Source organism: Plasmodium coatneyi, chromosome 6, assembly GCF_001680005.1.
Source record: "Plasmodium coatneyi strain Hackeri chromosome 6, complete sequence".
Lineage (NCBI taxonomy): Eukaryota > Apicomplexa > Aconoidasida > Haemosporida > Plasmodiidae > Plasmodium > Plasmodium coatneyi.
Genome location: NC_033561.1, coordinates 439,505 through 455,295, shown reverse-complemented (window position 1 = coordinate 455,295; position 15,791 = coordinate 439,505). Strand labels below are relative to the sequence as shown.

The following is a 15,791-nucleotide window of genomic DNA, read 5'->3' as shown; positions in this document are numbered from 1 at the left end:
TTTTTTGGGGGCGTATTGGGGAGAGATTTCCTCTGCGGTAGCGCCTTTTCCTTTCGGATGTCTTTATCTCTGCCTCGTTGCCAACTGAATGTATGTGACGCGGGGCGGCAAGACTTAATCAGTCCTTCAATCTGTGCAACTGGGGATGCCCGCACGGGGTTTACTAAAGGTTGACCCTTAGTTACTTCCGTTACGTATGGAAAACGATTGTGTGCCTTCGAACTGGAGTACTGAAAGTACACCCCTTCGGTGGCGATGGAGAAAAATGCAGTTCGTTCGATTGTTCGTTTGTTTGATTGTTTGCTGGTTTTCTTGTTTTGTTGTTTTCTTCTTGCATTTTTTTTTTTTTTTTTTTTTTCCCTTCACGTGTCAACGCGTTCTTTTCTATTTAGAAATATACAAAAGGGGGGGAAAATATGGGGTGTAGCCTGATTGAGTATAGAGATGGATGAAGGGGTGGTGCGTTGCAGCGTTCTTAACGATCCTCCATATACTGCTATGTTTTTATGTAGGCATAGTCCCTCCCTGCACATGCATATAGCTGTGAGCTTTTACGAACGCTGGGATGAAAATGCATGTGCAGTTGGTGTCACTAAATATTGTGTGCTTGCCACTTTGTTGTGAAACGCTCCGTTCTTTTGAGTGTAACCATTTAGGCATACCTTCCTCTTTCACAGTTGCCTATATATTTCACCCGTGTGTGTTTACTTGGGTTCTCACGTTAATCTTTGAGTGCTCCTCTCGTGTTTACCTGTTTTTGTTCCACTTGACACCTCTTCTGGTTCTTTCCTCTGCCTTCTTTGCCTCTTGGCTGCTCCTACACTGGTCACTTCACTCCCGTTTGATATTCTTTTTAACAAAAAATGTGTGACGCTGGAAAAGGTTTACTTGCCAGACCTGTGCGGTGTGGAACTAGCGACGATTGCAAGGGAAGAAAAAAAAAAAAAAAAAAAGCGAAGAAGTTGCACGAGGCTAGGTGAACAGGACTGTAGGGAGAACTGGGTTCCCTTGGACAGATTGCGTGTACGTGCTGTGTGTATGCCTGAGATGGTCGAATCGGACACGGGTGTGACGCAATGGGATAATAATATGCCTATTGTCCTCACGCAGGTAATGCTACATACAGGCGTATACGCATGACCAGGAAAAATAAACACCAGTCAACCAAAAAAAAAAAATTACAGTACGGAGTACACACAATGGTGTATCTTTTGGAGCGCATACTTTTTGGAGTACACACAAGCGTATATCTTCTTAAGCAGGTAATTTTTTTTTCCCCGCAAACTTGAAGAACAAGTAAAATTACAGCTTCATTACAGCTTCGTTTACAATCTGGTTTTAGCTGGGCGCTGTGCGTGTGTGTGAAGGGGAGAGCTGCTGAGGAGCGGTGGTCATTGCATTCGCCAGGGGGCGGATAAAGTAATGCCACTGCTTCGAAATGGCGAGGTGGAAACGCACATAAGGGTTAAATTAACATATATATATATGGGCGGTGTGTACGAGGCAATGTCCACAAGGTAAGTTTACACATATTATAACATATTCGCGAGGTACACACAATGCGTATGTACACTCTCTTTAACGCGTGTATGTGTATGCGCATGTGCACATGTGTACTTGTCGTATGTTTATCATGTGGAAAAAAAAAAAAAAAAAAAAAAAAAAAAAAAAAAAGCCCTTCAAAGCGTACGCCTTCCAGTGAGCTATTTATTAACTTTTTTTTTTTTTTTTTTTTTTTTTTTTTAAATTCATAAACAGAGCAAAAGAACAAGTGAGAAATGGACTTTGGCGAAATGGTCCTATGGAAAATTACCAAGAGTTTTTATCAACTTATAAGATGTACACTTCTATTGTACTGTCATGGATGGCATATTTGGACAAACAAACGGGCCATGTGAGCGTTCGACTTTGAAAGAGCTAATAAATCGCCGGGGGTAAAGTACCCATATTAGACAATAATGCATTATCGGAAAAAAAAAAAAAAAAAAAAAAAAAAAAAAAAAAAAAATTAATCAGGTGCGATGATCAGCTGGATATACCAAACGCACAGTGGACAGACACACTTCACAGAATCGAAAAAAAGGTGGCGCTGAAAAGGATCGAGGGTTCACTGGGCAAGAATTTATGCAAACTGCGTTCATGCAAGTGGAATTTACTCGCACGCGCGTATGTATGAATCATGCGGCATGTACCCCAGTTGGCAACTTCCCCCGAGTCACTTATAACCGTGTATGTACTGACGCATCTTCGCGCGTCTCTGTGGTTGAGTCTTTTTTACCCTCTCATGCAATGGCTCATCGTGTTGAGCACTTTCCCCGCAGATCGATGCTGAACTGTTTTTAATTACCCCCGGGGGGTGGGAAATTCGAATGGTCAGCAGAAGCAGTGCGTAAGCAGGGTTAGCACCAGCGCGAAGGGCGCAGTTCGAGTGACCGGTCAGATGGGAAACATTCACCCGATCAGTGATCTGCTGGAAAAGGCAACCAAAACGTCTGTTCACGCGAGTGAGTGGCGTGCATAAGACTTCTCCTCGCGAATGCTTCGCACGTTGCATACATTTAGCGCACCCTTCCGATGTGTGAAGGAGTAAAGCATGGACATTCGGTATGGAAAAAAAAAAAAAAAAAATGACGTATTTTGAAAGCACCGCTTTGGACTATCCAGTCCAGGATTGCAAGTTTCCCCACAATTTTGCTCTTTCCATATTCAGGCAACCCACAATATTACCAAAGTGCAAAATGGCACAACTAAAATGGAGTAAAAAAAAAAAAATTCAGCTCTGTTCCCGTGAACAATTTAGCGCCTAAATGGTCAACCATCAACTTCGGTTAACTTTTTTTTTTTTCTCATTGTTTTTCAAAGTGGATACACACACTAGGTTGGTAAAATGAAAAAGTGGGAAAGGAAATGAAAGATGGATATCCCTTGCAATGGTATACCTGCTGCGCAGCAAAAGGGGTTTCCTTTTATATGCACTGCAAAAATATGTAACGAAAAAAATTCCACGTGGGTATCTCTCCACTACACAGTACAAAAAAAAGGTGAATGTACCCACAAGGAAGAGCTTACGAAAAACAATTTTCTCCATGAGTTCGCCTTTTTTTTTACAAAATGGGGAAGTTAAGAAGTCTCATCTGTGTGTAATGTTGCACAGACGGGATGGTGCCCTGCTCTGGTTGGTCTTTGTCTTAACCCCCCCTCTTGGCTACGTTCTATCCTAACTTGAAGCTGGGGAATAAAAATGGGTAACATTTCGAGGGAGATCCCTTCTGATAGGTGGTGTAATATGGGGCTAACTTTAGCAGAGCGGAAAATCCCCATGGTAATCAAGCGAAGTTTGAGTGGTTAAACATGCAAGTAGGATGAACCCCGATGAACTTCACGGTGAGAAGGCATGACCTATCTCGTTGATCTCCTGGACAAAATTCTCCGGACGCACAAAATCAGTGGTGCCGTAAATAATTTTCTTGTTCATTTTTTCCTCCAAGTCTTTCAATGCGGAAACTTCGATGTAGTTCCCCCCCCCAATAACAAAGATAATGTAGTCCTTTACATGATCCTGTTTTATGTAATTCCTTTCGACATGGTTGCTTCCGGTGGTGGTATCACTTGGAGGGGTCTTCGGGTCGATGTATACAAACTGGTCGTTCAAAGAGGAGGGTTTATTTTCAATGAGCGTTTCGACCAACTTGGTAATTTTTATTTCCCTTCTTTTGGGCAAGAGAATTTTAGCCCCCTGTAAAATATTCATGCCCTTATCGATGAAGATATTACTGTATGTATTGAGTTGATCTTTGAAGGTTGCTGTGGTGCCGCTGTTCGAGTGAGTCGGAGGGGTACTCACATGAATATGTATGTTCATGGTTTTTAATTTTTCCAACTGGTTTATAAAATGAACGGCTGAAATGTCTATGTTCATATTTTTTAATTCTTGCATAAATGTGTCCAGTGCCTGTTTGTTCATATTTTTCTTCGCCAAATATAAGCATAAAAAGGCTCTATACTTATCGATGGGGGTTCCCTTCGATGAGGTAAGGATATCCTTCATGTGCTGTATGCAAACTTTCTCATTTGAACATTCAAAGTCAAACTCATTTTCATAATATTTGTCCAATTCTCTGTCCTTAATATTTTTTATCAATTCGGTGAGTATATTTGTGTGCATATCTAACAACCTCTTATGTTCAGTCATTTCTGGGAGTATATTCATTGCTGACATGAGTCCTCCTGTGATGTTATCCCCCCCGACGTTGTTGCCTATGTTTCCTCCCCCAGAGAGACTTCCCCCCTTATCATTTTTGTTCAAATTTTTCATCTTCTCGTTGTACTCATTTAGACACTCGCTAATATTGTTGGCGACTTCAGGGAAGGGCTTATTACAATTGGTGGAGAAGAAGCTATCTCCATTATCGATGTCGTAGTTTTTCACAGGTGCATTCTGTGCAATATTCCCACTGTGTGTATTGCTTGTGCCACTTTCACCCCCCTGATGTATGCTTATTTTGTTAAGCTTTATATCGAAGACGTCGTGAATTAGAGCCTGGTAGGTCCACGCGTGTTGCACCATGACACTCAAATCGACTTCCCTGTCGACCAAAATAAGCACAGGTCTCTGCACCGTTTTGGAGTTAAAAATATAATTATTTGTAGATCTCAGGTTGACGAGTTCGTAAATCTTTCTGTGTAGTTTCTCTGCAATCGTTTTCGACGGGTAGGTCGAATTAGAGGAAACCCTAATGATGGGGATAATTCCCAAAGTGACCAGAAAAGAAATCAACCCTTCAGTTATCCTGTCCATCACATCCTGTATCACATGATCCTCATTTGTATGTAGCACCTTGAAGCAATTGGGAATGTTCAAAGAAAAGGTGCTACTAGATAAGCTAACAAATTTTAAATACCTATCCGTAATTTTCGACACATGAGAAGCGACGTTATTTTTTACACACTCGTTTGCAAAGTATTTTAGATTCTCCTCACATACGTAGGATATAAAGTTGACGTAGTAACTTCCATACATATTGTTACACATGTCCTTTACAATTTTGTCGATGTTTTCTTTGTTGTTATCTACCAGGTAGACTGCATTGACTTCTGGGATGTTGCTTCTCTGTCTGTGTAGATTCAAATTTAGCGTTACTCCGTGGTGCCTTAGATTGCCCACCTTCAGTAACGGGGCAAGGATGTTCTGCCCCTCCGAGTCGTAGATTAATATTTTCCATATCTTATCGTGGGAATAGTAGAGGATATTTCCACTGCTGCTCAGGTTGTCGTTGTACTCGTTCAGGTTCAGCATGCTGATGGCGCTGTTTTTTTGCTGCTCCTGGATGTTCAGCGACATTTTGGCATAATACCCGTTTGAAACCGTACCCGTTTGGAATAGTACCCCTTTGGGGGTACGCTACCTCTGCAGAATTTTCGATGGGATGACTAGCCCCACAGGTTTACTCGCGCACGTTCGCTGGGCATTTGGGCATTCCCTTTAGAGATATTGAACAATTGCGAAGGTTGCCTGCTTCCTGAAGAGGGGGCACTCCTCAGCGGGCTTCCCCTTCGTTTGCTTGTAACCGTACGACCACGTGTTTAACCTGTTGCTTTACGCGCAAGGGATGCTAACTCCCCCGCATACGGCTGGTATATAGGCATACATATATATATATGTATATTATATTTTTTTTTTTTTTCCTATGTCGCTGTTATGGTATCGATTAAAATTACAAAGCTTAGCGAGGAGTGCCAAGCAGTTGCACTTGGACTGCGAACATTTCGCCTTCTTGCAGTGCGCACAGTTTTTTTTTTTTTTTTTTTTTTTTTGGAGCCTCTCCTTCGCTTCGTTGTTACTTTCATGTAGGCATTTCACCCCCCACACATTTTTTATTTACCTTGGGAGGTTTGAAATGAACTCCCATTCGATCCACGACTTTGCCCTACTTTACATTTTCCTTCAGCAAAAAACAGGGACTACGTCGCCATCGTAGTTTCACGAAATTGTGCGTATTACTTGCACTTTTTTTTTTTGTTGTTTTTATTTTTGATGCTTTTAACATGTTAAGGGGTGGAAAAGATCCTCAGGGGAGGAGAACATACACATGCAAATGCATATGTAATAGTACGCATGAAGGTGGGACTCACTGAGGGCTGGCACAGTTGGGGATTTCCTCCTCGCGCAGACGTATTACGAATGAAAACGTGGATATACACCTAGTTTGTGGTACACCAACTGTATATTTGCAAGGGAAAAGCGACCCCATCTACAGCTCGTCTCTTGGGGGTGTTCCCTTTGTGTAGTCCTTCAAGGTAATTTCATAGTACACCTTGCCTATGTTACCAATGGGGATGCCAACTCGTCTGTATGGGAAAAAAGCAAATTCATGAAGGAAGCGCATGTGCATGTATGATCGAAGCTGCCTTCATATATGCACGTGCCCTTTCTTGAAAGCAACATAGTAATTTCTTTAAACCTTAGCTCGCCAACGCACATTCCTCGCAGTCCCTCATTTAAGGGGGTAACGTTGTGTTCGCCGACCTTGGGGGGGAATGTGTGCATGCCTGGATGGGTACACGTTAGCAGAGGAGAAAAAAACGAGTAGCGCAACGAACGGGCAACAAAGCAAGTGAGCAAATCAACCCATTCGACAAGACATAGACATACGCGCAAGTTGTGCGTAATTAAGTGTTCATTAATTTACTATAATTTTCTGTTGGGCGTAGCCAAATTGGTAGTCCTGCAAAATTGGAGGGGGGAAAGTGAGAACGTTACATGAACAGGTTTGAGCATCGGCATAGAGGAGAAAGTTTCTAAGAGGGATGAGCGTCTGCAAATGCGAGAGGGCGCTTTTTGGTGTGCTACCGATAGTATGTGAGGCATTATATGCACCCCCGGGGCTGCGCATAGCCAATTTGGGAAGAGTGATCGGATAGGAAAAGGGGAAAAAGGAGAAAGGCAATAGGACGATTGGGGGGTAAAGTAATAGGGCAGCTAAGCGATAGCGCAATAACTAATTGAGGGAGTCGATGAATGGACTTCTCGACCACTTAGCGAAGGCACTTACAGAAAGTCCTCATTTCAATTTCGGCCTCATCCCGAAGGTCCAGCCCGCACCGCAGAGAAGATTCTCGCAAGACACGGACGCTGAATTTATTTTTCACTTCGTATTCGTCCAGTTCGACGTATGTTTCATCGTCCGATTTCGCGACGGATAGGAAGAACAGAAGGAGCAAGTAAAAGAGTGATTGCTTCATCTTCGAATGAATAGTGTGTATATAGGCATACACTCCGTTTGCGGCGTTTGCAAGTGCATATGCAATGTTGTCCTTTTTCAAGACGACACCACGTGAAATATTCTGTTTTAGATTAAAGCATGTATTACGCACGTTCAATGGGCGCTTAGTCATGCCGCTGAGCGATGTCTCCGTTTCTCCTACGCAGCGAGAAAGAAGTTTTTAAAAAAAAGGCAAAAACATACATATGTGAGTGTGCAAGTTTGCGGGTGCACGCGTGCGTGTACTTATATGTGACTGTCCTTTTCATCCACCGCAGTTGCTTTTTTTTTTTTTTTTTTCGTAAGTGTATAGGCAAACGAGCGTTCTACGTGTCACTTGTGACCTTGCCTGTTCCCACCTGTATAAGGCAAACGTGAGAATAACCTTTGCCGTGCAAAGAAGCTTGAAAAGTAGTGAATCATTACAGCCCCCTCCCGCCTCGGTGTACGCAACTTTTTCATAAATGAGAATTCACCTTTTCTTTATTTTTGTTGCTCTAATCAAATGTGTTATTTGCGTGAAAAAAATTGCACACGATGGGAAGTACGCAGGAACATATTTAAGGCATCGTGGGGGGTGTGAAATGACCAGGACAACGCAGAAGAAGCGTCTACACGTGAACAACGTAAACGCATCAAGAAGCAGCGCAGTAGCAGCTAGCCATTTTAAAAGTAACCTTTTTATGAATAAAAATTACGCGAAAGAATGTTTTATTAAAAACCATGATCAAGTGGTGAGTATAGTGAAATTCAGAGGTTTCAATAAATTATGGGCCAAAAAAAAAGGAGTGGGAAGCACAAAAAACGGAAGAGATAGTAACCCCAAAAACTTAGGGGTAAAAGTACTAGGAAATAATTTCGCCCATGCTGGTAATATTATAGTTAGACAGAGAGGAAGGACATTTAAACCTGGTCATGGGGTTAAGCAGGGAAGAGACTTCACACTTATTGCTACGAAATCCGGGAAAGTCCACTTTTTCAACCGAGTTGTAAGTATAATCGATGTGAGTGACCCAAAGCCAATGACCTATATGGATGTTTACCGACAGGATCCAACCATCCTGACTTTGTCGAGGGTGTGGACCTCAGCGAAGTGAGCAGACGATGTGGGAACTGAAAGGAAGATTGTAAGGAGGTGTAGATGGAGGTGTTGTTTCTTGTGTCTGGAGAAAACGATAGGCTCTTTTACTAACCACATTTTTACCTTCACGCGTAAAGAAGATCATTTGTGTCATTTCTTACATTTTTAAAGTATTTTTTTTTTTTTTTTTTTGTGAATAGACTAAAATTCGATTTTAATTTTCCCCTGGGGGAAATGCAAAACGGGAGTAGAACTTTATGTAGATATTGTTGAGTCCCTTTTGTAGCTCATTTGTGACATACCAATTTTTTTTTAACATTTTTTAAACTATAAAATGTGCCTTGCCACGTTTAAGCGTTTCTTCGTCTCTTTAAAGTGTGCCGAGTGTGGGGTTAGCCCTTTTTCAGAAAAGCTGGAGAAGGAACAGTTTAGATTGTCCAAGCGCATTGGTAAAAAATGTCGCATTGCTTGTGTGGTATCGTGGGGAATCCCATTTTGGAAAATATGAACGATTCATATTTTTTTTTTTTTTTTTTTTCGTGTGTGTGTGCGGAATGGCTTACTTATTTGTAAGAGTTTGATCACCTAGTTAGTACTCCCCTCCGAATTGTGTTATCAATGAAAAACGGACGGCACAACCAGAGGGGAGCAATTACATTTTCTTTTGAAAGGAATAAATGTACTCTTACTGCTTCAACAACAGATCAGTGCTTCCTTCACAAATTGGAGAAGAAATCTATCCTTATGACGTTATTGTTATATGTTAGCTAAAATGGAAAAAAAAAAAAAAAAAAAAAAAAAAAAAAAAAACTAGCTAGCCACAGTGCAGCTGTGTAAAAATGAACAAAACGATGGAGAATATATACCTCCATAACTGTCTACAGTTGTAAAATATGTAGTGTTGCAACGAACATTTAAAAATTAATTCCTTCTTTTTGGGAACGTATTTTCCTCATTTCTAGAGAGTAGAAATAAAAAAAACTTGTGTGTGTTTAGTTACCTTACAGGTCACATCGCAGGTGGACGCTACTTCGTTTTAACGCTTTGTAATACTTTGACCAGTTGATTTGCAATAAAGGCGAAGTACTTATTTTTCGTGTTATACGAGTGGCACGCGCAAATATGACCCCTCTGTGCGCAAAAGAAGAAAAAAGGGCCTGCATTGTCAATCACGCTCCAGTGAGGCAAAGGCAAAGTAACCTGACACGAGACTGTCATTTGAAATGTTTTCACAAGCAGGGGCGAAATTAAGCTGATTGATTGGTCCGTGTCTCCCCTTCAAAAAAAGGAAGCAAGAACAACGATATAGCAGCGATAACGAAGACGATGTCTGGGAACCAAAGGACGAATCACGAGTATGCACCCCCCATGGTGATCAATGTGAACAACAAGCAAGTGAATCCCTCACCTTTAAGTTATAAAAGCTACCCACCGGGGAGTACAAATTGGGGCCCAGCTAGCAGTCAACATGAGTTAAACGCAGGAAATAACATGAAGAATTACGTGCAATATTATGGGCACCGAAATGGCTCTGAAATGGAGCCCTTGAAACATACCACTTCGCAGAATATACCGAGGAGAAGAGACGAACGACAGAAAACGATGGGCGTGGTGGACTTGAACAGGGGAAACATAAACCACGTTGTAGCCAATTACGCAAATTCAATTCGAGTGCCAACTAACCACAGCTCTGATGGTAGCACTCAGGTTAGGACGTTTCACAAAAGTGGGTCAGAATATGCTAGAGAAATTCCCCCATTCGAAGTTGACAAAAGTAAAATGAATTCTCTTTCAGGAGATAGAAAGACAACACCCATCAGTGTTCAGAGCGAAATGGACAGTAAGAAAGATCTGTCATCCCTGGGAGTGGAATACCAATCTGTGCACCTTAGGAGAAATCAAAACGACTATGTTGTGGAACAGAAAGGGGAATATCCAACCAAGTCAAGTCAAGTGAGAAAAAAAAAAAGTGTTACGATAAGTACTAGTGAGCAGGATACCTTTTTGGGAGATCTAAGGAGGGAAAATAGCATTGCCATTTCGAGAAATTTCCCGTCAAGGGATGATGAGAATTTTAGCAGAGGTCAAGCGGAAGTGAGTAGGAACAAAGCAGATGAAAAAAAAGGGGAGAAAAAAAATAGCAAAATAGGTGAAGAATTGAAAAGTGATCGACTGAGTACTCCACGTAAAGGGAACAACAACCACTTCTTAGGTGGAGATACCATGCAGGAATACCGGCGTAGTAATGGAGAGAAGGAATATACACCTCCACAACGTGATGGCAAAGGTTCGCAAAAGGGTGAATCCTCCACCAAAGCAGCAACACATCGGAGCTGTAGGGAAGAATTACCACGCAACCTTTCCATCAATTTCAAAAGAAACATGTTCGATATGACCAAAGGGTTACACATTTTCGAGCATATGATAATCGTTGATAAAAATAATGTACTCAGATTGTGGAATGGTTTTGAATGGAAAAGAGTAGAAAGCTATTTCCAATTTGTGACAACGGCTAGATATGACCATAAAGGACACCTCTGGTGTGTGAATAATTCGTATGAACTACTCAAAAGGATGAGAAAAAAAAGATTTAAAAACTTTGGACATTTAGCTAACGAAGAAATTGTAGATATCAGTTTTGATAAAAAAAATGTGTTATGGTGCGTTAATCGTAAGGGAGAATTACTCAAATGGAATAGAAGCAAATGGACTAAAGTGAAATTTTCTGGATTCCATAAATTGATAAGTGTGGCCTTTGACAGTAGGGGAGATTTGTGGGCTATCAACACGAAGAGGGCGTTGGCGATCTGGTGTGAAAAGGACGGTTGCTGGAATGAAAAAGTTGTGAAGGATAATTTGAAAATATGTGCCATCGATTTTGACAACGATGGGCATATATGGGTCGTTTCCACTGCGGGTGCCCTGTTGACTTATTCGCAGGGTCACTGGGTGAACTTTGGATATGTCTGCTTGGACCCCTTGATTTCTGTGGGATTTAGGAAGCTCCGCGCGGGGTAGCGAATAGCAATTGGGGAGTGCGCGTCCCCTTTTGACTGGGGTCCTTTGAATGGGTCCCCCTTTTCTCTCCTTCGGCGTTCCCTGCTTCATTTGCCTGCTTCAACAAACTTCCTACTACATCGCATGCCTTCTAAAATTACAACCATGTGCGACGGTATTTTCTATGCATGTCATCCTTTTAAGTGTTCCCCTTCCCACGAATCGACTCGGTTCGCGACGCGAGGGCAGAACAGGGAACCTCCTATTGCACGTCAAATGATGGGGAGTTTTTCTCGACCACATGTGAAGGAACTAAAATGGACACACAAATCCGCATAACGGTTAAGCGTACTTTTTTTTTTTTTTTTTTTTTTTTCCCAATTACGCAGTTAAGTATATCCGTTTAAAAAGGAAAAAGGGATATCACATAAAAGCTTCCACGTGGGGTAACAAATTAGGGTAAACCGTTCAGCAGCTAGCCAACTGGTGGAATGCATGAGTTATACCTTTTCCCCATCACGCGGTGGCGTAGACCTATGATAAATGTTCATAGGAGGCACCCCCGAGTGTGTAATAAGGCGAGGAAGCCACTGAGTTAGATTTGCCACACGAATGGGCGAGGAAAAAAACGACGAATTGAAATGTTTGGAAAATCATTATAGCAGTTTGGGGCGAGTCACAAATGAAGTGGTTTTGGGTGGGGAGGCAAATAGGGCGTGTTTGAAAATTACCCATTAGGGGGTGGGCTACCTTTTTATGGCCACCTCGTTGGAGGAGTACATATATATATAAAAGGAAACACCCTCCAATGCAGGCATCCAAACAGAAACGCGGCAACGCAAGAAAGTGGCAACGCGATACGGCGCCCCGGCTCAGTAAACCCTTTTAACCGGGGGGACGTACTCCATTTCGTTATCCAGCGGCTGGGTGATGACGCCCCTGTATGTGGTGAAATATTTCGCCTTCTCAACATCCCTGTCAGTCATCCAAGTTAGGGAGTGTTTAAGAAAGGCCTTATCGTCTCGTTCGGGGAAGTCATCCCTTGCATGTGCGCCTCTGGACTCCTTTCGATCTATGGCAGCTAGAATGGTTTGAGAGGCCAAGGTTAGTAAATTCTCCAACTCCAGCGTTTCGATCAAATCAGTATTCCAAGTTAAGGTTTTATCCTTAACGTATACGTCATTGAACTCGGAGCAGATAGTAAGTATCTGTTTGTAGCCTTCTTCTAGGAGAGGTCCAATTCTAAAGACGGCAGCGTGTTTTTGCATGCACACTTGCATTTTTTTACGTATTTGTGCTGTTGTAACAGTTCCTTTGTTGAATCTTATTTTGTCTAACCGTTGTATGGTTTCATCCCCTATATCTGCATGCGCCTTAATAGGGGGGATATTTGGCTTATCAATTTCCATTATAGTTAGGGAGGCCCTTTTTCCGAAGACGATAATGTCTAGGAGAGAATTAGCTCCCAATCTGTTTGCGCCATGAACAGATGCAGAAGCCGCTTCTCCTGCTGCGTATAGTCCTTTAACAATAATATCCTCTTCTGGGGATGTTTTAACCCCTTTGGATAAATTAACCTTTTGTGTTAGGACTTGCGTTTTATAATTGGTTGGTATGCCTCCCATGTTGTAATGCACTGTTGGGAGGACAGGTATGTATTGATTGGTGACATTAACACCTGCAAATATTTTGGCTGTTTCCATTATACCTGGTAGTCTTTCCTTCAACGTTTCGTAAGGCAGATGTGTTAAGTCGAGGTAAATATGATCAGCATTAGGACCACAACCTCTACCTTCATTTATTTCTATAGTCATTGCTCTACTGACTACATCTCGACTAGCCAAATCTTTCGCTTTCGGGGCGTATCTCATCATGAATGCTTCTCCTTCCCTGTTTCTTAGGATGCCTCCTTCACCTCTACATCCTTCAGTAATTAAGCACCCAGCTGGATATATTCCTGTCGGGTGGAATTGGACAAATTCAAGATCCTGCAATGGTAGCTTGCTCCTCGAAACGATTGCATTTCCGTCCCCTGTGCATGCATGTGCTGACGTGCAAGATAAGTAAGCTCTCCCATACCCCCCCGTAGCAATTACCGTATGAGGTGAAAAAAACCTGTGAATCTTCCCATCAGCTATATTTAAGCAAATAACACCAATACATTCATTCGTATTGGCCATTAACAAATCTAGTACAAAATATTCAACGAAAAAAACACAGTTGTGTGCTAATGATTGGCCATACAAAGTATGAAGCACTGCATGTCCTGTTCTATCCGCGGCAGCTGCACATCTATATGCTTGTCCTCCCTTCCCATATTTTAAGCTTTGCCCTCCAAATGCCCTTTGATAGATTTTTCCTGATTTTGTTCTAGAAAAGGGTAACCCAAATTCTTCCAACTCCAAAACCGATTCAGGTGCTTCTCGACACATATACTGAATTGCATTTTGGTCCCCTAACCAGTCGGATCCTTTGATCGTATCGTAGGCATGCCACCTCCAGTCATCTTCAGTCATATTCCCTAATGCGGCGTTTATGCCCCCTTGTGCTGCAACCGTGTGTGATCTTGTTGGAAATAGCTTACTTATACATGCTACTTTGTAATTATTTTTGGACAACTCCAAGGCGGATCGTAGCCCCGCTCCTCCTGCGCCCACTATTACCGCATCGTAGTGGTGGTCCACAATTTCGTATGCTTTCTTTTTCACACTAGAAAAGTTAAGGCGGGTGGCACGCACAAAGGCGGGGTAGCACTTGCGGTGGACGGCGAACATTATTCTGGGTGATGGTTACTTCGCGTTGGGATGGGGAGCATACGACAAAAAAAAAGGGCCACCGTTCAGAAGGAACCCCTACAGGTGACTGAGCTGAGCGGGTTGACCAGGTTGATTACGCTGGTGCAATGCTTCCCGTCTCGAATTAGCCACATGGGAAATATGCACTGCATGTGTGTTTTTCTCCCCTTTGCAGATCCAAACTGGGGAGAGTCTTCTTCTGCTTCAAAATTGTCGTTAAAGCGATTGCAGGTGTACACTTCGCGTATGTGCAGTGGGTGACTGCTCAACTAGGGGGAAAAGAAAAACGGCGGTGGGGGAGAATAAGAGAAATTCCTCCGGTATGGTACTAACCTGCTGAGATGTATGACGCTAGGGGAGATGGTGATCCAATGGGCACTACACATGGTTTGGCTCGCATGTTTTTTTTTTTTTTTTCTGGAGCGTTGGTGGGCCGGCAAACGGTGGTGAAATGTAGCTAGCTGAGCGACCGAACAAGTCGCTATATCAGCGCGGTCATATTAACTGCTCGTATACGCGCACTGGAGAAAAGTCCCTACTGCGTAAGTCAAAATGGTTAAGAGGTGATGTGATGACCACATGGCATAGAGATGGGGTGTTCCTTTTTTTTTTTTTTTTTTTTTTTTCCCTTTGCACAGTGATCAACCAAAAAGTGCATCCTCTGGGAAGGCCCCAAATAAGAAAAAAAAAAAAAAATTCAAAATTGTGACATTACGACATTGCAGAATGTGTGATTAATCTGTGTAACCGCGCCAGGCTCGTTCGGAAAATAAAGAAACGATCCAAGGGTGAATAGAAAGTGCGTGCAGTAGTCTGACAAGAACTCTTCTGAGCAGAGCAGTCGGCCAAAGCGTAGATATGCACGTGAGAAAGCAAACATACACGTGTTGCTGAACGAAGGCTAGAAGATCCCCTCTCCCTGCAGACGCATAACTGCCGCTTCGGCCTGCACATAATAGGCTCTACCTCTTCCATGCGTATGAATATGTGTGTACAAGCTAGTACACATTATATATATATGTTTTTTTTTTCTCCCCACGTCAACCTTAACAATCCTACACCTGGTTCAAACATGAGGGGTTACCTCGACGATGCGCCTCTCGATCTAACACACGCAAATTAACTAAACCTGAGTTGCAAAAATAAAAGCCATTTGTTTATGAAGAGGAGAAGCACTTGCACCCCACAGATGGTTGAGTAGCAATTTCGGGGAGGTCTATACAGTTTAGCATTTCCGTTTCGTCCTTGTGGTGGGGAAGAATAATATGAGTACATGCCCGTTTATGTGTATAGGCGGGAAGTAATCCCCCCTTCAGATGCATGTTCACCGTTGTGATACATACTCCAAAGAGAAGAAGCAATTTCAAAGGGAAAACACACCTCTACTTTGGCAGGTCACATCCAGTAGACACACATGCAAGCAGATTTCTCCAACCAGGCGAAGTACTCAAATTGGGAAGAGAGACGGATGTCGCTTTCTCTTGTATGACTTTTCTCATCACAACGTGAGTGGGTACATATTCCACTAGACAAGTCACTCAAAAGGATGATATTCTTTTCGAGTCCAAGTTAGCTTCCCCATTCAAAAGCTTCCCCCTCCCTCTTCCCCATTTTATAGCCCCCCCTTGAAGAAAGACCCAAAATACTGACGCTAAA

General features: G+C 42.5%; 5 protein-coding genes across 5 annotated transcripts; 2 read left to right on the top strand and 3 right to left on the bottom strand.

The window, feature by feature from the left end:
• Positions 1-3,379: 3,379 nt before the first annotated feature.
• Positions 3,380-5,341, bottom strand: PCOAH_00013640 (Sec1 family domain containing protein; the record flags this gene model as incomplete). The annotated part of the gene is made up of 1 exon (XM_020058173.1): positions 3,380-5,341. One exon carries the CDS (start codon positions 5,339-5,341, stop codon positions 3,380-3,382), a length of 1,962 nt encoding a protein of 653 aa, XP_019913850.1.
• Positions 5,342-6,068: 727 nt separating this feature from the next.
• PCOAH_00013630 (Uncharacterized protein) lies at positions 6,069-7,433 on the bottom strand (the record flags this gene model as incomplete). The annotated part of the gene is made up of 5 exons (XM_020058172.1): positions 6,069-6,348; positions 6,462-6,526; positions 6,690-6,725; positions 6,851-6,885; positions 7,053-7,433. 5 exons carry the CDS (start codon positions 7,393-7,395, stop codon positions 6,252-6,254), a joined length of 576 nt encoding a protein of 191 aa, XP_019913676.1.
• A 413-nt stretch (positions 7,434-7,846) lies between these two features.
• Positions 7,847-8,359, top strand: PCOAH_00013620 (50S ribosomal protein L27; the record flags this gene model as incomplete). Its single annotated transcript, XM_020058171.1, has 1 exon — positions 7,847-8,359. The coding sequence occupies one exon, from the start codon at positions 7,847-7,849 to the stop codon at positions 8,357-8,359; it is 513 nt and encodes a 170-aa protein (XP_019913670.1).
• Positions 8,360-9,669: 1,310 nt separating this feature from the next.
• Positions 9,670-11,361, top strand: PCOAH_00013610 (Uncharacterized protein; the record flags this gene model as incomplete). Its single annotated transcript, XM_020058170.1, has 1 exon — positions 9,670-11,361. The coding sequence occupies one exon, from the start codon at positions 9,670-9,672 to the stop codon at positions 11,359-11,361; it is 1,692 nt and encodes a 563-aa protein (XP_019913744.1).
• An 851-nt stretch (positions 11,362-12,212) lies between these two features.
• Positions 12,213-14,114, bottom strand: PCOAH_00013600 (Succinate dehydrogenase [ubiquinone] flavoprotein subunit; the record flags this gene model as incomplete). The annotated part of the gene is made up of 1 exon (XM_020058169.1): positions 12,213-14,114. The coding sequence occupies one exon, from the start codon at positions 14,112-14,114 to the stop codon at positions 12,213-12,215; it is 1,902 nt and encodes a 633-aa protein (XP_019913708.1).
• Positions 14,115-15,791: the final 1,677 nt, after the last annotated feature.